The 25,358-nt window shown below is 42.7% G+C and overlaps 1 protein-coding gene across 2 annotated transcripts in view; it reads right to left on the reverse strand.

Annotated features, from left to right (window-relative positions):
- LOC137658710 (ribonuclease 3-like) overlaps window positions 1-25,358 on the reverse strand; it is a 211,943-nt gene that overhangs the window by 22,649 nt on the left and 163,936 nt on the right. For both annotated transcript variants that reach the window (XM_068393706.1, XM_068393705.1), the window contains exon 21: window positions 801-961. In XM_068393706.1, coding sequence (XP_068249807.1) covers window positions 801-961 — 161 coding nt within the window. The remainder of the gene's footprint in view (window positions 1-800; window positions 962-25,358) is intronic.

Raw genomic sequence — 25,358 nt, forward strand, 5'->3', positions numbered from 1 at the left:
TGCTTATTTAGCCTTACGTTCACTATGTCCTTTGGCTAGTTTGTAATTTATGCTTACTTACCTTAATAATATGTTATTTTCCTTACATGGTGTTTATCTCTCTCCTCATTGGTTACTATTTATTATTGGGCTTGGAAGGCATTCTCTGGTACATTTTCACCAGCCGTCACAGGTGGACCCAGAAAATGGATTTTGATGAAGGAAAAATCTATTTCTGGGGAGAGACCTGTGACGCCCGGTGAAACCCTTCCCTGTTATATTGTACGATCCCACCCTTTCCTTTCCAAGCCATCATGTTCAATACAGAAGGATGTTGTTCAGATGGCGCTCGCGTCGGGCGTCGGTGGTGTGGCTCAGGTAGCGTAGCTGGTGCCTCTATATCGGCCCATCCCTTTTGACGAAGGAATTAGCTAAATGGAAGACAGCCTGTGAATAGTGGTTTTCACGCGCCCCTGCTTTATACACGACACCCACAAGGTGCTCGCGCGAGGGTAGTAACCTCTGCATTCCATGCTTTTATCTTTCTCTGGTATATTTGGAAGGTTTATATCAGAAAAGTGTATACTGTAGAAGGACCCTTTTCACCGGCCATCACAGGTTTCTCCCCAGAAATAGATTTTTCCTTCGTCAAAATCCCTTTTTTAGTTAAGAAAGATTCTGAAAATTTTTACGCAATACAGTGTCAAGTTCATTATTATGTGTAATATAAATATGGATAAGACCACCTTGAAAAAATAATGAATAGGAGACATGAAAATTCTTAAGTTAGCCAATTAAAAAAAACATTGCAACAAACTAACTTGTAAATTGGGATGTCAGGTTCTCCTCCATCCATTGTCCTTAAAGTAAGGCAACACTGCTGCAGTTTGCTTTTCGGATCATTCCAATCTTGATTCATGATGAAATGATGTAGACGAGGGAAAAAGCAGACTTGACAAAAGGTTCGACAGTAGTCTAATCCCTGAAAAGACATATCCTTATAATTCACTTTAGACTTTGTATGGATTAAATTATGAATGTAAACTAAAATTGCATGACTATTTGTTCAAATAACATTAACAAATACTGGAAAAGTTTAACTTGGCAAAGTGCTATCAGTGCACCTTGTCTTTGCAGAATCCCTAAAGGCTGAAATTGCACCTGCTTTTTAACTTTTATCTCCATTTTTCCTTCCTTTCTTCTTGTTATCTAACCACTTTCAGACTACTTTACTACTACTTTTTTGGGTTAATGTGTTCTGTGGTCTCCAAGGACCTTCCTGTTAAAGGCTAGGACAAGGACTTAAATACTATATAAATACCAAAGAAATAAGTCTCCCCTGGTCTAGGGCCAGTGTTATAATGGGCAAAGCACCGACTCAGTGTGTATAATAGAGACCAAGTTAAGGCACCATTGAAGTTGACAGCACCAATAATACTGAAACGTCTGGTTATGGTTGACACGACATTATTACATCATCACCTAAAACTTCTACAGGTGAAGACCCCACTACCAGCACATCCACTTGAATTCATCCACCATCTAATTTTCTTACATTGAAAGGACAACATCGATCCTGGCTCTGTTTTGGTGACATGAGGAATCTTCCATACAGTCAAGTTAAGTAATGTAACGGAAATAATGTTTAGATTAGCTATCCACTATTAATAGTTCTGTTAACGTAACAATGGTTTATTTACAGGATAGTTTTGCTGTCAAGAGTTTGTTTGTTTTTTTGCTTTTGATTTGAACAGCCTTTACTCCCTGGCTTTATTGATAACATGGAGAACTTCAATTTGTTTCATTACACCTTTTCCAGTGTTAAAATTCCTTGTTGAAATATTTTTATCTTGCATAGTTTAGTAACTTTTTACTGTTTTCATATTTTTATCTTGCATAGTTTAGTAACTTATTACCATTTTCACAAGTCTAGTCAAACATACAAAAGTTAATTTTATAACTGGCGTAATTAGTCTTTTCAATGTGGTTTTCATGATTACCATGGGAATTTATATATACTGTACAATGATTTATGAAACAAAACGGGAATTTTAGTCTAGCCTTATTGCTGATCTATGAGTAAGCTAGCTAGGCTAAAACTGGATTTTTAGTGACCAATTTTATGGACGGGTAATTGGTTTAAGGGTAACTCGGTAATAAACTGCTTTTGAAAATTTAAAGGCAATTCCGTAACCTATTAAATTTGAGTAACAAATTTGTTTTAGTATCTAACCTTAATGAAGTTAGGAGGCAAAGATGGGAAATGACAGTTCTATGGGCTATTATATATATAGTAACATTGGACTATTATAGCAGTTTTATAACCTGGTAATGTTTACCATTAAGATTATTATTGTGGACAAGCAATTCACTTATTAATTGTGCAATTCTCTATTGCCTAGTATTTCCACTTACAGGAATGTTTGTGAATATATGGATAGTTGTGGAGAGGCATTTGTTCCTTTATCTCCCCTTGGATTAAGAGTTTAGGGGAGGGGCTAGCAAGGACCCTTTCTCCCTAATAGCATGATTTGTCCTCATCCTTTTGTGTACATCTGAGTATTGAACAAGGGGAAGTACAATTAAACAATACAAGGTTTGACGCTCTCTCCTAACCAGCATCTTAAGAAACCACTGGTTCAACTACAGAGTAGTTAAGGAGAGGGCTTGCCTAGTATGACCCCCTTCCCTTACCCATCCTCTTGAGGTCATCTATATTTATAGTTAGGGGTAAGTTGTTTAGGTTTACTAAATAATTTCAGTCAGTGACTGCCCATTGACAAAATACCTTCCTAAAGTATTTTAATTATGAGTTATTTTTTTTTTCTTCCATTGGATTGATAAACCATAAGGTCACATTATTATTATTATTATTATTACTAGCTAAGCTACAACCCTAGTTGGAAAAGCAAGAGGCTATAAGCCAAAGGGCTCCAACAGGGAAAAATAGCCCAGTGAGGAAAGGAAATAAATAAACAATATAAGTAGTAATGAAAATTAAAATACTTTGAAAAGATTAACATTAAAACATATTTAATTCATAAACTATAAAAGGACTTATGCAAGCCTCTTCAACATAAAAATATTTGCTGCGAGTTTAAACTTTTGAAGTTCTACTGATTCAAAGTTGGGGAATAGAAATAGAGTATGAACCTTGCCTTGCCCACTCATTGAGGTAGACTATCTATATGATAGAGGAAGCAACCAGTCATTTTAATAGCCTCTCTCTTTTAGATACTACCGCCAGAGAGTTATGGGGTCCTTTGACTGGCCAGACAGTACTACATTGGATCCTTCTCTCTGGTTACGGTTCACTTTCACTTTGTCTACACATACACCGAATAGTCTGGCATATTCTTTACAGATTCTCCTCTGTCCCCATTCACCTGACAACACTGATTACCAAACAATTCTTCTTCACCCAAGTGGTTAATTACTGTACGCTAATTGTTCAGTGGCTACTGTACGCTAATTGTTCAGTGGCTACTTTCCTCTTAGTAAGGGTAGAAGAGACTCTCTTGCTATGGTAAGCAGCTCTTCTAGGAGAAGGACACTCCAAAATCAAACCATTGTTCTCTAGTCTTGGATAGTGCCATAGCCTCTGTACCATGGTCTTCCACTGTCTTGGGATAAAGTTCTCTTGCTTGAGGGTACACTCGGGCACACTATTCTATTTGGTTTCTCTTTCTCTTGTTTAGTTAAAAGTTTTTATAGTTTATATGGGAAATATTTATTTAGATGATGTTATTGTTCTTAAAATATTTCATTTTTCATTGTTTCCTTTCCTCACTGGGCTATTTTCCCTATTGGGGCCCCTGGGCTTATAGCATTCCTGCTTTCCAACTAGGGTTGTAGCTTGGCAAGTAGTAGTAGTAATAATAATAATAATATGTGGCTCAGATATTTGGATAAGGGGGGAGGTAATATGGAAATAATTAACCTTCAAGATCTCGTCTACCACGCACAGATGTAGCCTTTAAGGGTTTAAAAAAATGGTATCTCCTTTCATTCTTACTGCTACTGAAAAAGTAATTATGAAAGGGGACAATTTCACCATTTTAAGTGATGCAAAAAGTGTCTTGCAGACATTGACTGCTTTTATTCCAATCAACCCTCTAGTTTTAAAAATTCTAGAGTAGCTTTATATTTGTAGCACTACAGGCAAGGGAATTCAGTTTTGCTGGGTACCAGCTCATGCTGGTGTGCCAGGAAATGAAAAGGTGGGTAAACTGGCAAAAGTGGCAGACAAATTACTGCTTCCTAGAAGATAGCCACTAATGTGTTTTAAACTTTTTGCCTCATCAAAGATCTCTTGGTGGTATTTGGCAACATTATTGGAATTCTATGGATCAGAAGTCTTTTATCTCCATGGAAATATGATATGGCTGGGAAACTGCCCCCTGTCGCCTAAGAATTGGGCACACTTGTTCAACGCACGAGGACTGGCAGGTGCCAACCCTTCTGTGAATAATTCTTGGTTCCCCTGACTGTTGGGCATTTACTGATTGAATGTCTGTCTTTTGATATCTGAGAACAATTCCTCTCTAAAGCTTGTGGTGAGGATGGCAGGTATATCCATGCCAAGATTCTTGTAGAAGTTGTGTATGATCCCACTGTCAGTGACATTAAGATCATAAATTTGGTTAAGCTGGCCTTCTTACTCTTTTTATTTCTCTCTTTTAAAAGGTACATACAACCTTAAATTTTATGATTACTGGTAATAAAGTAATTTAAGTCACTTCTTAATTAATCATACTATTCAGTATCAATGACCATTGATGTTATGATGCCATATAACAGTAGTACCACTCGATATGAAAGTTTCTGTATATGATAAATTCATGGTACAAAGAGATTTGAAGAATTTTTTTGCCTCGTATTATGAAAAACCCCTCGTGATACATAAGATTCGCCGAGCTGTCAAGAAAATAATTGTAAAATTTGCGCACCGCAAAACTTTAAACTTGCTAGCATCGTCCTAATCTCCCATTTATTATCTCCCTACATTGATGCTAGTTACTGCCGTAAAATCCGGCTCTTATTAGTTAGCCTTTTTCCCATCATCCGTTTAGGTATCATCATTCCTCGACTTTCATTTAGACAACGCTATTGTTCACATTGAATTAGTGTTGATTTCGCTTTCGTATTTATAGTTATCCTGTTGCATTATTCAACTAGTACAGTATTAGCCATGGGTCCTGATAATGTTGTTGATGTTCAAGGAAAGATGATGCTTTTTATGGAGATGGAGCTTGAAATAATCAAGAAATGAGGCTGGCATGCGGTAAAGTGTGACCGCTAAAGAATATGACCGAAATCCATTGTCGATATGCACCATCCTGAAGCAGAAGGAAGCCATCAAAGTAGCAACACCTTCTAATGGCATGACTGTCTTTTCTAGTAAGAGGATCCACATCCATAATGAGATGGAGACACTGCTTCTTCTCTGGGTTAAGGACAAGTAAATCTCTGGAAACACGATCACCGAGACGATAATCTACCATAAGGCCAGCACCATTTTCGGTAATATCGTGCATGTTTGGGCAAAAGACAATGCAGGAGAAGGGACATCACAGTAGGCACCCCAATAGTTAAAGGCAGGTGCGTTTGAAAAATTTCTAGACTTGCATTCATTCAGTGGTGGGGCATAGGAGGGATGCCAGCTCAGACAAGAAAGCAGCTGAAACCTTTAAGACATTCAATGAGTTGACTCTCCAGGGAGGTTAGACCCCCAGCAAGTTTTCAACTGTGATGATTGATTGATTGATTTAAAGTTTTCAGGCATCCTGACATCAAATTTGGTTTTTTTTTTTATTTATTTTTTTTTTCCATGTCTTGTCAGACCTACATTGTGGCGGAAGAGAAGTTACCCAGGCATAAGCCTATGAAGGACAGGCTTACCCTTGCATTGTGCAAATGCCAGTGGGGATTGTAAGGTCAACCCCCTACTGGTGTATCATTTGGAGACTCCTCAAGCCTTTTGTCCCACAAAGTGCTCGGAGAGAAGTTTCCAGTGATGTGGAGGGCTAATGCAAAAGCTTGGGTAACACGGCTGTTCTTAGTCTAGTAGGCAGACCTCTGTTTCGGTCCAACTGTAAAAAATTATTTGGAAGAGAAGCGCCTCCCTCTGAAATGTCAGCTGGTTTTTGGACAACATCTCTGCTCACCCTCCTTGCCTCAAGGAAGATATCCTTCTGGAATATTCTTTTACCAAGGTGCTCTACCTTCCACCTAACACCACCCCTCTCCTCCAACTCATGGACCAGCAAGTGATTTCGAACTTCAAGAATCTCTCTATAAAATATCTTCAGATGTTTCAAAGTCACTGATTGCATAAACTCTGCCCTGCGCAAAATTTTTAAGGAGCATTTTGTTGTTGTGATATGTCTCCCACTCATTGATAAAGCTTTGTAGAAGGTTTTGAGGCACGCCATGAACTCTTCGTAGAAGCAGCTGTGGCCTGATGCCGTCTCTACGAGACTTCAAGGGATTCGATGTAGGCCTAGCTGAAGTCGAAGCTAAAACCGTTGACGATCTTGAACCCGTTTCACAACGTGTAAAGTTGGGGAAATCTTTGCACTCAAAGTCCATGCGTCTGGACGTCGATAAGTACAACGTTGAGCTTCACGAGGAGCACCAAGAGGATCTTAAGACAGACGAACGGAAGGAGTTGGAGACCATGCAAGCGAACATGATTCAGGAACCGATCTCTAGCTGGGAGTAGGAGGAAAACACATCTATGACTACAACAACAACAGAAATCAAGATGTAACATCATTACTATAAAGTGGCAGAGTTCATAGAAAAACACCCGGAAAAGGTTTACACAGGTCATGTTCTTCCTCAGGTAATGATGTTTGCCTGACATTTCAGCAGCTTTTTAAAAAGCAGGCAGAACCAAGCTTGCTTGGATCAATATTTTTTAAAGAGGCCATTAGTAAACCAAGGTGAAGGTCAAAGTGATCTGAACAAACAGAGAAGTAGAAGCGATGAAGAAATTGAAGAAATTTAGAAAAGTAGAAGCGATAAAGAAAGTTAGAAAAGTAGAAGCGATGAAGAAATTGAAGAAATTTAGAAAGTACAAAAAGTAAAAAATGACAGATAAACTAACAACTTTATGAAAATAAAGTTGTTAGTTTATCTGTCATTTAATAAGGTTTTGTAAAGTGAAGTGTTCATGTTTTCTGCCACTTGTCCTTCTCTGCCGCCACACTTCGCTTAAAGACAACTCCTCACTCAAAAGGTAAGGTTTACATTTTCGTAATTTTCCATTTATTATTACATATAACTACAGTGAGCCCTCGTTTATCGCGGTAGATAGGTTCCACACCCGACCGCGATAGGTGAAAATCCGCGGAGTAGTGACACCATATTTACGTATTTATTTAACATGTATATTCAGACTTTTAAAACCTTCCCTTGTACGTAGTACTGTTAACAAACTACCCTTTAATGTACAGAACACTTAATGCATGTACTACAGTACCCTAAACTAAAACAGGCACAAATATTAAAGGCAATTTTATATCATGCGTTTCCTAAACACGCCAAAAAGCACGATAAAAAATGGCAACCAATGTTTTGTTTACGTTTATCTCTGATCATAATGAAGAAACAAACGCATTTAGTGTACACATCTGTGTATAGGTTAGTTTTTGCATCGATTATACAGTATGTTGATTTTGTAATTACCAATGTTTTACTTAATTTTTCTTAGGACTTCCAAATGAAATTTTTTCTTTATGGGCGGCGTCATAAAGTACGCTCCATCTTCAATCATAATAAACAAACGAAGGCATTTAACGCGCATGATGAAAGTGATAAATAATGATATTACAGTAAAAGCTTTTAGAAAATATGTTATTACAAATATTATTTACCGTATCTATATAAAATCATACATACGTAGCAAAGCAGGAAAACAATTTGAGAGAGAGAGAGAGAGAGAGAGAGAGAGAGAGAGAGAGAGAGAGAGAGAGAGAGAGAGAGAGAGAATATATTAGCTGTTGTAATCGAATGCCGTGTTTTTGTTTCGTGAGAACTTCATCGCCACGACTAACAACAACATACTGTACAGTACTGAACTTTACAGTATTATACAGACTACTGTAATATGATAAAGAAAAATATTTGTAATAACCTATTTTACATGAAATGGGGATATTTTTTTTGTTTAAAATTTACATTCACGTACGTAAAACAACTCTCTCTCTCTCTCTCTCTCTCTGAGAGAGAGAGAGAGAGAGAGAGAGAGAGAGAGAGAGAGAGAGAGAGAGAGAGAGAGAGTTGTTTTACGTACGTGAATGTAAATTTTAAACAAAAAAAATATCCCCATTTCATGTAAAATAGGTTATTACAAATATTTTTCTTTATCATATTACAGTAGTCTGTATAATACTGTAAAGTTCAGTACTGTACAGTATGTTGTTGTTAGTCGTGGCGATGAAATTCTCACGAAACAAAAACACGGCATTCGATTACAACAGCTAATTCATTCTCTCTCTCTCTCTCTCTCTCTCTCTCTCTCTCTCTCTCTCTCTCTCTCTCTCTCTCTCTCTCTCTCTCTCTCTCTCTCTCTCTCTCTCTTCGTGTTATACAATACTTACATATAGATGAAGAAACTAAAATTAGTTTTCTTAGTGTCAATTAAATACGAAACGAAAAAATTATGCCGAGTTTACATCCATTTCAATCGTTGCTAAAAATATGGCATCCAATTTCATCAGCAAACCACTATTTTTTGTGAAACATCATTTTATTCTAGAAAATTGCTACTCTTTAAATAGTTTTCTGGGTCGACCTGTGACGGCCGGCGAAAAAGTCCTTCTTTGTACTTTTTCTGATATAAATCTTCCAAATATACCAGAGAAAATTAAAAGCATGGAATGCAGAGGTTACAACCCTCGCGCGAGCACCTTGTTGGTGTCGTATATCTAACAAGGGCGTTTGTAAAACACTATTAAATAGTTAATTGCACATTAAGAAAGCGTGTACTTTTGTTTTTAAATTTCGGGTGTGTTTTAAAAATCAAGTACAGTATTGTTGACTTCTTTTTGTTTTACTTTTGGCTGTGATCAGACCAGCTGACGTCTAGCTGCCGCTCTTGAGAGCGTACGAATACACTAACAAAGTATCGTTTATACCATTTCTTAACTTATTCAAACCGTCTATACAGTTGATATTACATAAGCACCAATGTGTTATAACCTATCAATTTTTTTTTGTTTATTACATTTAAAACAATACACACACACACACACACACACACACACACACACACACTCTCTCTCTCTCTCTCTCTCTCTCTCTCTCTCTCTCTCTCTCTCTCATAAATGATATCTTTGTTGCTCCTCAAAGTTTCATTTACATTGAAAATCAATCATGATTCAATTTTCCTTACTTTCTCCAATCTCGCACCATCGGTCACATCGCGGTATTTTCGAAATTTCCGGAAAATCCGCGATATATGTATATACATGCGTTATGAAAAAAATCCGCGAAGTGGTGAATCCGCGATGGTCGAACCGCGAAGTAGCGAGGGATCACTGTACTAAATGTACAGGTACTGTACAGTATCAACGGTTAGGTTAGGTATTGAATGGATTCAAATGTACAGTATTTGTTGAATTTCATTGTGGTTAGTACAGTGAAGCTTTATTGTAAAATTTGGTATTTTTGTAGGGCTTGAAACAAATTAGGCGATATTTTTTTTTTTTTTTTTTTCATGTAAAACTGCCCTCATTATATGAAAAACTCATGATATGAAAGCCACTGCAAAACGGATTAATTTCGTATCTAGAGGTATTACTGTATCAAAAATTCATTCATTTAAATAACCCCAAGACCAACAAGCCCCTTTCAATATGTGCTAGCTGTATTCTAATGACTTCTGTATTTTAAAAAATCGATCCTGTCTATCCCTAAAACCCATTATGAGAAATATTGCTACTTCACTAGCATTCCTTGCTAAAATGCAATATCAGGACATCCAGAGCTTTACGCGTTGGTCTGGGCATAGGGTGTTCAGTAAACACTACCTGAAACAAGTCCAAGCAGCACAGCCATTCAAATGTGGTACTTTGCTCTTTTGTGACCCCTTCAGAGGGAACGACCAACTCAGAAGAAGAGTGATGGTAAGCATCCAGTGTTCTTCAATGTCATCCTTTGAGGCGAGAGCCAGGCTTGTTAGATTTTCTTTTCATCTATATAAACAGGTAACAGTTGTATGTTGCTGCTTGGTGGTAGATATTCTCGATGGTGCACAAGTGTTTGGTGGTAAATGTTCTTGATGGTGCACAAGTCTTACTCAATTAATGCTTTGCTATTGGTCCTTTCAGACTACACAGCACATTAACCCCAAGAAAGTGGATTTCACAAAGTTAACTTATTTTTTAGAGGGTGTTGTGTGGTCTCCAGGACTCTCCTTCCTCCCCAGCCTCATGCACGAGAGCAGGACAATAGATTTTCGCTTGAAAATGAAAGATGGCAGCTGGGCACAAGTTTACACACAGGTAGCTTTGTCTCAACCTGTAACAGGGGTTCTCAATGATGACATAGTAATGATGTGTCACCCATAGCAATATGGTTTCAGCATTGGAGGAGCTGTGTCAAGTTCAATGGTGCCTGAACTTGGTCTCTTATACATAAGAGTCCGTGCTTTGCACATTGACACACTGGCCCTAAAGCATGGAAGCCAATATTTCTTTGGAATTCATGTCCTACTGGATTAACTGTTCTAGCTTTTTACAGCTGAAACCTTGGGGACACCATAGCACCTTCCAAAAAAATGTTCCCACCTCTAAGCCATATAAATCAAGCTCCATAATAATAAAAAAAAAAAAAAAAAAAAAAAAAAAAAAAAGGCAGACTAAGATTTTTTGAGAAGCTGCTTCAGTGTGCCCCTGACAAAAAAAAATTTAAGCAAGTGAAGTATTACCTCAAGCTATTAATATAACCAGAATTTCAGCTGAGCAACTTGCATCCAATTAATTAAAGAAAAACTCAAGAATTATGAATTGATATTACTTTTAGGAAAACTAAAGAGAATTTGATTACCATATACCTGTACGGCATTTATATTGTACTTTAAACCTAACCTAATAGGCTTACTAACTAAAACATTCATATGTTATAGTATATCAACATTACTTGTAAAGAGTATAATAAACATGTAAGCAATTGTCTTGTGATAGATGAGAATTGCTAATGGACAGTAATTATGAATAAATTTATAGTAAAACCTAATTTTTCAACACTTGCATGTAATACTAATTCAAGAAAGTAGCTGGTGTGCACACTGTACATGTAAAATTTTATTTAATTTTACTTGTATAAATATCACAAATTTTTAAGTAATTTGTATTTTTCCTAACAGTACTTACCTCGAACTGCTTTCATAGGAGTATCTGGGTTCTCCTCCCAACCGACCAGAGGTTTGTGTAGTCTACCCTATACCCATTTTCTATGAGGGGTAACCTCAGGCGGAGTGATACGCGCCCTGAGGCTAATCCTGGGTCAGAGAGCATGCTTGCTCAGGTCTCGACCTCCAGTAAGTTCTTGGTAGTTTTAGGTCTCTAAGAATTCCATAAGGCACTCGGGGAAGGAAGGGCGGGCCATTACCCGAAAGAAGTTCGAGGTAAGTACTGTTAAGAAAAATACAAATTACTTAAAAATTTGTGATTTGTTCCAACACGGAGTACTTACCTCGAACTACTTTCTTAGGAGACTTATACTTTAGGAAGTGGGAGTGGCCTTAAACCTTCTGAGACTGTGCTGAGATATATTCAAAGACCTAGATAGGAGGCTAGGTCTTGATGACCCCAAGGAAAAACGAGAATAGGGGAAACTACACAAAAAACTTATCTTAGTGTCTAAGTAACTCACCTCTGCAAGAAATCCTAGGAGCCATGTCCTTCCAAAGTAGGGGTCCTTGTATCCCGGCTCAGAGTCCTATCTGAGACCATTTTAAGTGGAAAAGGGGGGGAAAAACAAGGGGGTTAAGGAACGAACCTGTGTCTCTTGTACTTCCTACCCGTGGATATCACTGGGGCTAGACCTTTAAACCATTTGGAGCGCAGAAATGACGGTATCTATCGAGAAACAGTCCAGGGATTTTCTTGAATAGTCCTTCAAGTAATGAGCAGTGAAGGTAGACTGGTTAGCCCAGGTGCCTGCTCTCAGGATTTGGCCCACTGCCATTTTCTTCTCGAATGCTAACGTGGTGCTCAGACCTCTAATGTCGTGGGGTCTGGGCTTTCCCGGTGGGGTGATACTCGCTTTACTGTAGGCCCTGATGATCACCTGCCTCAATCAGAAGGAGATAGTGTTTGTCTAGACTGGCTTCTTCACCAGGCCCATGGACACAAACAGACTTTTGATCTCGGGCCGAAGTCTGGCTGTCCTCTTACGGCCCTGACAGGGCACAGACGCAAGTCCTTCGAGTTGTCCGAACGAGGAATTGCTGGTATTGAGAACCCCTCAAACCTGGGATCACATACGGCCGGATTCTGGGTCTTCGCAATGAAGGATGGCACGAACCTGAAGGTGAGCTCCCGCCAGCCCTTCGAGTGAGAGACCTCGTAGGACAGTCCATGTATCTCCCCTACTCGTTTCGCCAAGGCTAATGCCAATAGGAAAACCGTCTTGAGGGTGAGATCCTTGTCCACGATGTCCTTTAGGGGTTCAAAGGGAGGCTCTGACAACATCTTCAGGACCCTGCCCACGTCCCACTGTGGCACCTGAACGGCTTGCGAGGGACACGATTGTTTGAAGCTCTTAATGAGCATCGATAGATGTCTGGAGGATCCTAGGTCGATGCCCTTCAGGAGGAATACTTAACCCAGAGCAGCCCGTACTCCCTTGATGGCCGGGATGGACATGTTGGCCACGTCCCTGAGATCCGCTATCTCCGGGATGGAGGCCCTCAGGGGCCTGATGTTCTTAGAGGCGCACTACTTAGTAAAGGTGGCCCATTTTTCTTGGTAAACTGCTGCCGATGATCGTCTCGGGTAGCCTGACATCCTCGCTGCCGTCCCCGACGAATAGCCTTCTCTCCTCAGGAGACGCTCGATAACCTCCACGTGTGAAGACGGAGGGACCGAGGGTTCTCGTGAAGCCTTTGGAAATGTGGTTGCCGAAGAAGGTCTGGCCTGTCTGGAAGGGGCCAAGGTGGAAGTCGTGCCAGTTCTTTTAGATGCACGAACCATTCTCTCTGCGGCCACCAGGGCGCTACCAAAGTCATCCACAGGTTGTCCGCCCTCCTTACTCTGTTGAGGACCTGTCTGAGCATCCCGAAGAGGGGGAAGGCGTAAACGTCGAGGTTGTCCCAGGGATGTTGGAAGGCGTCCTTGAACGCCGCTCTTGGGTCTGGGACAGGAGAACAAAACACGGGGAGCTGTGCGTTCAACCTCGTTGCGAAGAGATCCATCACCGGCGACCCCCATTTCAGAATGATGGTTTTGGCTACTTCTGGGTGCAGGGACCATTCGGAACCCACTACTTGTCCAATCCTGCTGAGGTCGTCGGCCAGGACATTCCTTTTTCCCGGAATGAACCTTGCTGAGATCCTGATCTGTTCTACTTCGGCCCATTCCAGCAATTCCAACGTGAGGACGCACAACTCCTTCGATCTTAGTCCTTGTTTCTTTATGTAGGCCACTACCGTGGCGTTGTCGCACATCAACGCCACGGTATTTCCCCGGAGTAGATGGACGAACTCCAGGCACGCCCTTCGTACTGCCCGCATCTTTAACACGTTTATGTGCTGGGCTTTCTCCTCGTTCGTCCAGGTCCCTCTTGCTGACCGTCCAAGTAGATGGGCACCCCACCCCTCCTTTGATGCGTCCGTGAACAGGAGCATCTCCGGAGGGTCGGCTGCGAAGGGCACTCCCTTGAAGGTGTTCGACCTGCCGCACCACCACTCTAGGACCTCCTTCGTCTCCGGGAACACCGGGATCACCTTGTGGGGGGGAGTCCCTCTGGTTCCAGTTCTTCAGATTCCACTGGACCTCTCTGAGCTTCAGCCTGCCCTGGGGGACCAGTTTCTCTAATAACACAAGGTGTCCTATCAGTCTCTGCCAGTCCTTCGCTCTCCTGGGCTGGTCCGACAGGAAGGGGCGGAGGACTCGGTCTAGGTTGTCTAATCTCTCCGCGGAGGGGAAGGCTCTCGCCAACCGGGAGTCATCCTGCTGGAGGATATCAACTGGGACTTCTTCAGGTTGATGATAATACCCAGGACGTTGCAGAACCGCAGAAGCTTCGTGCCTTGTTCCCTCAGTACAGTACTTCCTCTGAGGCTGAAAGTAACAACCAGTCTTCTAGGTACCGAATCAGGCGAATGCCCTGTTCGTGTGCCCAGGCTGAGACCGTCGTGAAGACCCTCATGAAGACCTGAGGGGCTGTGGACAGCCCGAAGCAGAGGGTCTTGAACTGCAACGTCTGGGTACCCTATTTCACCCGTAGGTACCTCCTGCTGGATGGATGAATTGGAATTTGGAAGTAGGCGTCCTTGAGGTCTACTGACATCATGAAGTCCCCTTCCCTCAAGGACGCTAAGACCGACTTCAGAGTGTCCATCTTGAAGTCGGTCTTGCACACGAATTTGTTGAGGGCTGAGAGGTCCATGACCGGTCTCCAGCCCCCTGTCGCCTTCTCCACCAGGAACAGCCTGCTGTAGAACCCCGGACCAGGGTCCTTGACTGGTTCCAACATCGCTGAGACTTCTTCCTGTAGGGCTGTCTTTTTCAAGGGGTCCTTGGGGGCTAGCCACCCTGCCTGCTGATCTGGTATCAGAGGTGGGGGTTCCGCTAGGAAAGGTAACCTGTACCCTTCCTTCAGAACTGCCACGGTCCACGGGTCTGCTCTGTGGTCTTTCCATGCTTGCCAAGAGTGTTTGAGGCATCCCCCCACCTGAGGCTTCAGCAGGAGTAGGGGGCCTCCTTCCCTATCTTCTCCTAGAGGCGCGGCCTGAACGCCCTCTTCTGGACATTGCATACAAAGGCCTATAGGAGGATTGAGCTGAGGCTGCTCCCCTACGGGAGGGCTGAGAGGATTGTGACCAGGTCGTAGTAGGGGTGTGTCTCCTGGTCTGGCTAGGAGTAGCCCGAGATGGCGGAGGAACATCGGAGGTCGACCTTCTGTGCGCGGGCTTCCTCACTGGGGGAGGTCTGGGATCGCCCTGGTCCTTGAGTTTTCTGACCCTTTTAATCGACTCCTCAGCTGCCTTCAGGGGGAAAATCGAGTCATCCCACAGGGTTAGGCTTCTCAGGGACCTCGTGTCTCTGTCGGGGAGCCGTCTGGTTATCTAGTTAAGGACCGTGTCCCTCCTCCGTAGGACCCAGTTGGCGGCCTGTGCTAGTGACTGGTATGAGAGAAACTTCAGGGCCTTACCTCCCGAGCTAATCAGCTCCTTGAGTAAGGCCTGATTTTCTGGGACCGTGAGGTCGTACGATGCCTGGACGCCCACCAGGGTAGAAGCCCACCAATCCAGCCAGGAGGAGACGTTCACCAGGTCCTTCGCAATCTCCTCCATCATGGTGGCTTCCGCAGGAGAGAAACAGATTGGTGCTGACGAGGCTCTCTCTTCCGCAGCTCCTTGTCCCAAAACGGCAAGTGCAGGCTCCAGGGTACATGCGCCTGCACGGTGGCCCTCCAGAAGGTAGAACTTGCTCTGGGACTTCAGGCCCTGTAGTAGTCTGGAGGAACTCTGGTTCTTGGGAGCCTCGGCGTGGTTGGCCACAATCTTGTCTACGTGGGCTCTACCTAGCTTCACATCCCTGGCTAGCGGAAGGGCCAGGGAGGGTCTCTGCTGGACGGGGGCATCCACCAGTCTGTTGAGACTGGACCGCCAGAATTCCTCAGAGGAAGGCTCGGGCTCGTCAAGCCTGTGGTGTCTCCGGATGAGACCTATCACTCTGCGATAGGCTGATACCTCCGCTGCAGAACCCTCCCCCTGATCGTCCTGCCCCTCCGTAGGACAAACTGCTGCATGCGACGGGCACCTCCGTCGGAGGCCTCCGTACAGGGAGAAGCCAAGGCCTTGGTCCTCTCCATCTCCTGGGATTCTGGTTGAAGAGCGGGCATAGCCGTCGAGACGGAGGCCTCCGTCCTCGGTCTATCCTTCCTCACGGAGAACCACGTGTCTGCGGGTCTACTCGATGAGGGGAGCCATCCTTCACGATTCTGACGGCTCAGGGATGTCTTGGAGGTCTGGACGCGGATGCCAGACCGAAGGGGCGACTCTCTCCGCTGGGCGGATGGAGCCGGAACCTTCGCGGACTTATGCCTGTCTGCTGGGACCTGGAACGACGACTCCCTCCGTCGGTCGAATCTGCTACTGGAAGAGTACCTCTCCGGAGAACGGGCTCTAGGGCGCCAACCTGAAGAGCCTGGGACCGCTGCTAACTCCAACAGTCTGCTGCGAGGTATAACCACCCACTCCTCGTCTGGGGAGCCACTTTTCCTCCATTTCCTTCTGGGGGATCCGGAACGTCTTCTCCCGTGGCGAGACCTGGAGTGCCTCCTGCGGGACTTCTCTTGATGTCTTCTGTGATTTCTTCGGGCTTCGTCCTCCGAGGACCAGGAAAAAGCCTCGACTGACGAACCCGACGACTTGTAGGCCCGTTTAGGCGGGCCCGACTCACGCGAAGACGTAGGAGGGATCCTTCGACGCTCGACCGGCGGCGGGGCCTGTTGGAAGACGTCCGGAAACATAGCAGATGGCGCTGGAGGGGAGCGCGGACGCTCTTCAGTGGGGGACCAGGAACCGAAGCCCTCTTCCATTCTCAGCGGGGACCTGAAGGGCGTCTTCGGGGGTACAAACGCGAGGGGGTCTGATGTCGGCGAGTGTTCCTTCTCAGCGGTACCTTCGGCTGCATAAGTTCCTGAAAAACAAGCCCAGGAGGCTGGAGAAGAATTACGGACATTTTTCCCCCACATAGGGTCATCAGAGGAGACGTGCGCTGCTTGCACCAGGACTCCGTCCCCCACACACACTCCCGACCCTCCCTCAGGCCCCACACTTGCCTGGAAAGACGCCACAACCCCACTATCTTGCAGATCAGACTCCTGGGGAAGGGCCACAGGCCTCTTCCCCGCAACGGACTTAGCTTGTCCCCTATTCTGGGTAGGGGAGGGTGGCAGGGAAGCTCGGCCTGACGACACGCCCGGCGAAGCAAGGGGAGAAGCGATGCTCGATTTCCTAGGCGACTTCTTCGTCGCCTTCTTCTTTTTGGTGCCATAACGCACCCACTGCACCTCGTTCCAGGACACGCACTCCGAACACGTGGCGGTAGGGGAACACACACTGCCCCTACACGACAAACACAAGGAGTGCGGGTCTACTTCCGGTTTCGAAAGAAACGCTCCACACGATTTACCGGCCATAGGCCCAGGACAACAGCGGGGATGCTCCATAACGCAGTAGGAAGCACTACGAGACACAAGAACGCACAGGGAAAAGCACAAAGGAACCACGTGGGAACCGCGTGAGACACAAAGGGGTCGGGGACACAAAGAGTCACACTGGGATTAAGGCGAGCGACGAGATGATATCGCAACGCGACCAGAGAACTTACTGGAGGTAAAGACCTGAGCAAGCATGCTCTCTGACCCAGGGTTAGCCTCAGGGCGCGTATCACTCTGCCTGAGGCTACCCCTCATAGAAAATGGGTATAGGGTAGACTACACAAAACTCTGGTCGGTTGGAAGGAGATCCCAGATACACCTAAGAAAGTAGTTCGAGGTAAGTACTCGTGTTGGAACAAATAACATTTTGTAATGAAACTTTATAAAATTTGCGTAATAACAACGTACCACTCTGTGAAGAAATATAATACAGTACTGTATGATAGTTCGTTCCGTTGGACATTTGAATGAGCCCAACAAAAACAAAACTATTTCTTACAGTAATCCTTTTTCATATCACTGTTTACCTTCCGCATCTTCAGAATATCTTGAATTTTCCAATCTAATACTTCACAGCTTATGTAAAATTCTATTATTGACTCCTCTATACTGGGGGTTTCTGCTGTAGTTTATATTTTATTTTTTCTTTGGTAAAATAAAATCAAACCCTTAAGTTTAAATATAAAGAAAAACTAATTTTTTTTTTAATTTTTTTTTTCCTAGCTTTCCAAACCTGAGATATTTATAAGGTTACTCCTAGTCTCATTTTCTCTACGACCAGCCAAAGAACATTGGTTTGATTGAATTGTGAAATACATAGTTACTAAGCAACCAAATCGCATGCCATGTAGAACACCTGGACATGACGTTTCTCCATACTCTCCTGGTCAAAGACTTGCGGTATTGAGGTGCCATCTGATAAATGACTCGGGTTTGTATAGCTAGAGAAAATACAAATTTTTTAAATTCTCAGTTTATTTCCACACGGATACAAACTTCAGAGTAATTTATAGGGAAGTCTTCCTTAGGCGGGGTATAGTCTCTGTTAAGAGGTATGCCCTTCCTCTCTAATAGATAAAATTACTACTGTATAAGAGATCAAAAATGAATAATTTGCGAACTGTGGTCGGCTCATAAAAAACCTTTGATACCAGAGGATAAAATTCTTTTCCTGGGGTGAAGTCATATGAATATCAAGTGTTACGCAAAATTATATTATTATTATTACTTGTTAACCTACAACCCTAGTTGGAAAACAGAATGCTGTAAGCCCAAGGGCTCCACCAGGGAAAAATACCCCCAGTGATTAAAGTCATCAAGGTACAGTGATACCTCGGTACTCGACCATAATCCGTTCGAGATCCGTGTTCGACCTCCGATTTGTTCGAGTACCGAATTTTTTTTCCCCATAAGAAATAATGGTATATATTCTATTCCGTTCCCAAGCACTCGAACAGGCCCAAAATATTAATAAAACGTGTACCTAAACAACAATAATTATCTAAATGTGTATGAAATTGGTCAGAAAATCCTATAAAACAATTTTAAACCATTTACTGTACTAAAATAAAACAATTTTAAACCATTTTCTGTACTGTAGTGAACATACCTTTGAGCAGCGGTTCGATGGCATACAGGGATGGATGTGGAGAGGATGGAAGGGGGAGGTTACTGCTTGGAAGGAGAGTCCCCTTCCATGATGTGGCGGGGTAGTTCTCCTTCAGGAGTTGTTTCTCTCTCCAATGAAAGGGTGGGCAGATCTATTTCAGGGGTTTCTTCTCTTCTTTGTCTCTTCTTTGGAGGAGAAACAGGCTTTGATGTAGCAGCTTTCTTTTCTTTTGTGAAAAACTGGTCTATTGTTAATTGTTTCTTCCTCCTCTGCAGTATTCTTCGAAAATGATACATGACACTATCATTAAACATATGCACTGCCCGGTTTGCTACTGCAATTTCTGGGTGGTATTTTTCAGCAAAAGCCTGCACATCTGCCCACTTGGAACAAATTTCATTGATGAGAGAACTTGGAACATCCTCCCTTACCTCATCCTCTTCTGAAGATTCCTGCTCCACAATCAGATCCTGCTGCTGTTGTTGTTGCAGGTGCAACAATTCCTCCACAGTCAACTCGGTAGAATGGCTTTCTACAAGCTCATCAATATCATCCTTGTCGACCTCAAGCCCCAAACTCCTGCCCATGACAACAATTTCCTCAACGACATCAGTGTCATCAGAAATTACAGGGGTAGCAGTGCTTGGACCCGCCTCTGGTTGGAAACCTTCAAACTCCCTCTCTGTGACACATGATGGCCACAGCTTACGCCAGGCAGAGTTCAATGTCCTATAGGTCACACCTCGCCAAGCTTGGTCAATCATGTTAACAGAGTTGAGGATGCTGAAGTGTTCCTTCCAGAATTCCTTTAGGGTCAACTTCGTGTCACTGGTCACTTCAAAACACTTTCTGAAAAGGGCCTTGGTATAGAGTTTTTTGAAGTTTGAAATGACCTGTTGGTCCATGGGCTGGAGTATGGGAGTAGTATTGGGGGGCAAGAATTTGATTTTGATAAAGCTGTATTCTTCTTTCAAGTCATCCTCGAGACCTGGAGGATGTGCAGGAGCATTGTCCATAACCAGAAGACATTTCATTGGCAAGCTCTTTTCAATGAGGTAAGCCTTAACCTGGGGGGCAAACACTTCGTTTATCCACTCAGTAAAGAATTGTCTTGTGACCCAAGATTTAGTGTTCGAGCGCCACATAACTGGTAGTGCACTTTTACAAATATTATTTCGTTTGAACACCCGGGGGTTGTCCGAGTGGTACACTAACAAGGGTTTGATCTTGCAATCGCCACTTGCATTTGCACACAGCAACAATGTTAGCCTATCTTTCATTGGCTTGTGACCTGGCATCTTCGTCTCGTCCTTGGTAATGTACGTATTGGCTGGCATTTTCTTCCAAAATAACCCAGTCTCATCACAATTAAAGACTTGTTGTGCGATCAAATTTTGTTCATTTATGTACCGATCGAATTCCCCCACGTATTTATCGGCTGCAATTTGATCCGAACTAGCTGCCTCCCCATGCCTAGTAACACGATGAATACCTGTTCTATTACGAAACTTTTCAAACCAACCCCTGCTCGCTTTAAATGTAAATGAATCACTTTCACTGGTACTCGGACTTTTCTTCACTAATTCTTCATAGATATGCAACGCTTTTTCACAAATGAACGCTTCACTAACACTTTCCCCGGCCAACTGTTTTTCTTTAATAAATATTAAAAGCAACTTTTCCATCTCCTCAATCACTTGTGGCCTTTGCTTAGTTACCGCCGTAACTCCCGTTGCAACATTCGCCTTCTTAATCATTTCTTTATGCTTTAAAAACGTAGAAATGGTCGACTTCGCCATTCCGTATTCTACCGCTAAATCGGACACTCGTACACCATTCTCATATTTCGCTATAATTTCCTTCTTCAACTCGATCGTTGTTCGCACTGTTTTCCTCTTCTCCTTCCCCTTAACACTCATTACTTTCTTGGGACTCATTATGAAAGCTAAAAAAGCAATTAAAAGCACTGAAAATCACTAAATCACAACGAATGCTGATCGCGCGTTGTCTGAGTGACGCTCTCGAGAGAACTGATGCTTCCCGAACAAGCGAGAGTGGCCGAGATGGCGCGATCATCACAAAGCCCATGCGGTCGTCACGTGTTCGGCTGGTCGAGTACCGAATTTTTGGTCGAGCACCGCAGCAAAAATTTCTCGAAAATTTTGGTCGAACTCCGAATTGTTCGAGTATAGAGTCGTTCGACTACCGAGGTATCACTGTAATAAATCAAACTACGAGAGACGCAAAATAAATTTTAAAAACTGTAAATTAAATTAAATTTTTCATATATAAGCTATAAAACTAAAAAAATCCAAGAGGAAGAGAAATAAGATAGAATTGTGTGCCCAGGTGTACCCTCAAGCAAGAGAATTCTACCCAAGACAATGGAAGACCATGTCACTACCCAAGACTAGAAAACAACGCTTTGATTTTGGAGTGTCCTTCTCCTAGAATCTCCTAGAAGAGCTGCTTACTATAGCTAAAGAGTCTCTTCTATCCTTACCATGATGTATGAGGACAGAGGAGAATGTGGAAAGAATAGGCCTCACTGTTCGGTGCTATGTGTAGGCCAAAGAAAAAGAGCCATAACCAGAGAGAGAGAGGGATCCAATGTAGTCCTGTCTGACCAGTCAAAGCAGTAATACCTCAAAACTGAAAATTTAAGGCATTCCTACATGCATTACAGTGAAATCCAAGTGAAGGCTTTGAGTCCAGTCTAGATCACCATCCACCTTCATAGTACACTTGGATTCAAAAGTCCGCTGACACTCTGGATGAATCGTTCGTAAGAGGTCTTTAGTGTTCCCATGACAAAACAAATAATGAGTTGCTCTTCTAACTAATTCTTAGGAAATGGGTGGAGCATTGTCCAACTTCAGCGAACTCTTTAAAATATTACAAATTTGGTTGTCATATTTATATTTCATACTGTGGTATCATTGATTGTCTTGACTTTCCAATACAAATACACAACACACACTCACACATATATATCATATATATGTATATTTTTATCTTGAATCCGTAAAAGCATCTAGAAATTATTGGAGTGTTATAGCCAAACAGTTCCTTCTGTTAACAGCTACATGTGATTGTTCCGAGTTCCAACAATAGTCTTAGAATTTCATTTTTGGCTTGAAGTAAAATAGTTAAAAAAACCACAAATGAGAGAGAGAGAGAGAGAGAATATTACAGTGGTCCCTCGCTAGTTCGCGGTTCAACTTTCGCGGGTTCAGAGCTTCGCGGGTCTAAAAAATATTCAAAAATTAAAAATATCAAAAAATATTAAAAAATTAATAATGAAAAATATTAAATTAAAATTAGAAATTACATTATTTTACAAATTTTGAAAACAAAATATTCAATTAGAATTAGTAATTGCATCATTTTACAAAATTTTAAAACTAAAAGAAATGCATGTCTGTATATGCTAAGCATCACGGGCATAAACGCAAGCTGATTGGCCAGCACTCGCTGAGAACTCGACTCCTCATTGGCCCATTCACAAGCCCAAGCTTCTCCCGATGTCCATCGCTCCACGCTTTTCTCGTATACGCTTCTCGCCATAGATCGCGGTTAGTTAGTCTTTGTCTCGCGGTGATTTTTTAAGTGTAAAAGTTTTGTGAAGCCCTTCGTGATGCCTCCCAAACGCTCTTTATCCCTTGGTGCATCTAGTGAACCGAAGAAATAGCGAAAGATGTTAACAATTAACGAAAAAGTGGGTTTATTGGACAAGTTGAAAGCGGGAAATAGCTACGCGAGCGTAGCCCGACAATATGGCCTTAATGAATCCACGGTACGGTACATAAAGGAAGAGAAGAACATCCGCAAAACTGCTGCAATATCTTTCACGAAAGATGCCAAAAGGGTTGTAAACACCCGGAATAAGACCATGGTGCGAATGGAAAATGCACTGGCTATTTGGATCCATGATTGTAGGGAGAAGAAAATCACCCTGGATACAAACATGATCCGAAGTAAGGCTAAACCTTTGTTTGATGCTATGGTGCCTGAGGGTGGTGACGACGACAACGTTCAAGATGAGGAAGAAAACGACGGCGACGAAGATGATCCTCTGCCTGGTACCTCAAGCCAGACTAGCCCACGACGACCACGTACGACTTTCGTTGCCAGCAAGGGCTGGTTTGATAAGTTTAAGAGGCGATTCGGACTTCAGAGTGTGTCGTTGTATGGAGAGGCAGCCTCTGCAGACGAAGAAGCAGCGAGGCATTATGTTGAGGATGTGTTTCTGGAAATAATAGAAGAAAATGGCTATGTCCCAGAGCAAGTCTTTAATATGGATGAAACAGGCCTCTTCTGGAAGAGGATGCCGTCCCGAACATTTCTTTTCAAGGACGAACTTAAAAAGACAGGTTTCAAAGCTCACATGGATCGAGTGACTCTGCTCATGTGTGGCAATGCTGCAGGATTCATGCTGAAGCCCGGCCTTATCTACAAGTCACAGAATCCTCGAGCATTGAAAAACAAGAACAAAGCCTTACTGCCAGTGTACTGGATGGCCAATAAAAAGGCATGGATCACCAAGGCCCTCACACTTGATTGGTTCCTTAACTCTTTCATACCACAGGTAAAGCTTTACCTGGCTGAAAAAGGCCTGCCCTTTAAAGTGGTTCTCTTCATGGACTGTGCAGGAGGTCATGCAACTAATTTGCATTATGAAGGGGTACAGGTGGAGTTCCTTCCCCCCAACATCACTTCCCTTATACAGCCCATGGATCAGGGGTTTATTAGGGCCTTCAAAGCCCTCTACACTAAGTCAACAATGGAGGGTCTCATCTCCTCCATTGAAGAGACCGACGAGACCTTCAGCATCAAAGCTTATTGGAAGGACTACAACATAGCTACGTGTCTGGCTAATATTCAGAATGCCCTAAAGGACATGAAAGGACAGACACTCATCTCCAGCTGGAAGAAATTGTGGCCAAACAAAATCACTCATGACTATGAGGGTTTCACGCCTAACGAAATACATCACTCTGCCGTTGATAAGGCTGTCAGGCTGGCTCGGTTGGTGCAGACTGAAGGCTTCTCGGATATGACGGCTGATGAAATTAACAATCTCATCGACTGCCACTCAAACCCACTGACAGAGGAGGACCTACAGGAAATGACCAAATCGGCGAGTGAGGAGGAAGACGAGTCTGCTAGTGACAAAGGTGACGAAGCTGAAGAAGGTGGCCTTACATTGCATAATTTACAGGACCTCTTCAATGTTGCCAAAGACCTCCAAAAAAGGGCCAAAGAAATGGATGACAACATGGTAAGAGCCGTCGAATTCAGCAATCGTATTGAAGACGTCATGGCTGTTTATAGGCGCATCTTCATCGACAAAAAAAAACAACGTTCACAACTCCCAATAACGATGTTTCTTACGCGCAAAAAACCAGAAGAAGATCCTCCTGCAGCTGCTACACCGCCTCCTGCATCCCTTACGCCACCTCCTATAGCCACTACGCCACCTCCTATAGCCACTACGCCTCCTCCTGCATCGTCTGCGGCGTCATCCGAGGAGCAGTAAAGCTCTTCATGCCCCTGTGCAGTCATTCATCGTTATCACCTCATCGTACTGCACAGGTCTTTTCATCAACTACGCTTAGAAGAACTTATTGTAAGAGGTAAGTTAAATGTTTTATTGTTTGATTGTTTAACATGAATCTCTCTCTCTCTCTCTCTCTCTCTCTCTCTCTCTCTCTCTCTCTCTCTCTCTCTCTCTCTTTCTCTCTCTCTCTCTCTCTCTACACCCATTTTCTATATGGTATGGTACAATTTTATTTATGTATTAACTGTAATCTTAAACCCCCAGAAATAGAAATTATAAATGTTAATTTGTTGCGCAAAACGACGGACTAATTATGTTAGCTAGTTGTAGTGTTTGCTTGTTTTTGAAAGCTGATAACGATAATTGGTTGTTCGCAAGTAAATTGTTCGGTAGAACAGTGTTCTAGACCCTCAATTGTTATTATAAACAGACAACATATTTTACAGTTTTTTTTTTTTTTTTTTTGTTATAACATGAATTTCACTCTCTCTCTCTCTCTCTACACCCATTTTCTATATGGTATGGTACAATTTAATTATGTATTACTATAATCTTAAACCCCCAGAAATAGAAATTATAAATGTTAATTTGTTGCGCAAAACGGCGGACTAATTATGTTAGCTAGTTGTAGTGTTTGCTTGTTTTTGAAAGCTGATAACGATAATTGGTTGTTCCCAAGTAAATTGTTTGGTAGAACAGTGTTCTAGACCCTCAATTGTTATTGTAAACAGACAACATATTTTACAGTTTTTTTTGTTTTTTTTTTTGTTATAACATGAATTTCACTCTCTCTCTCTCTACGCGTAT

Source organism: Palaemon carinicauda, chromosome 19 (assembly GCF_036898095.1).
Source record: "Palaemon carinicauda isolate YSFRI2023 chromosome 19, ASM3689809v2, whole genome shotgun sequence".
In the NCBI taxonomy this organism is placed as follows: Eukaryota; Metazoa; Arthropoda; class Malacostraca; order Decapoda; family Palaemonidae; genus Palaemon; species Palaemon carinicauda.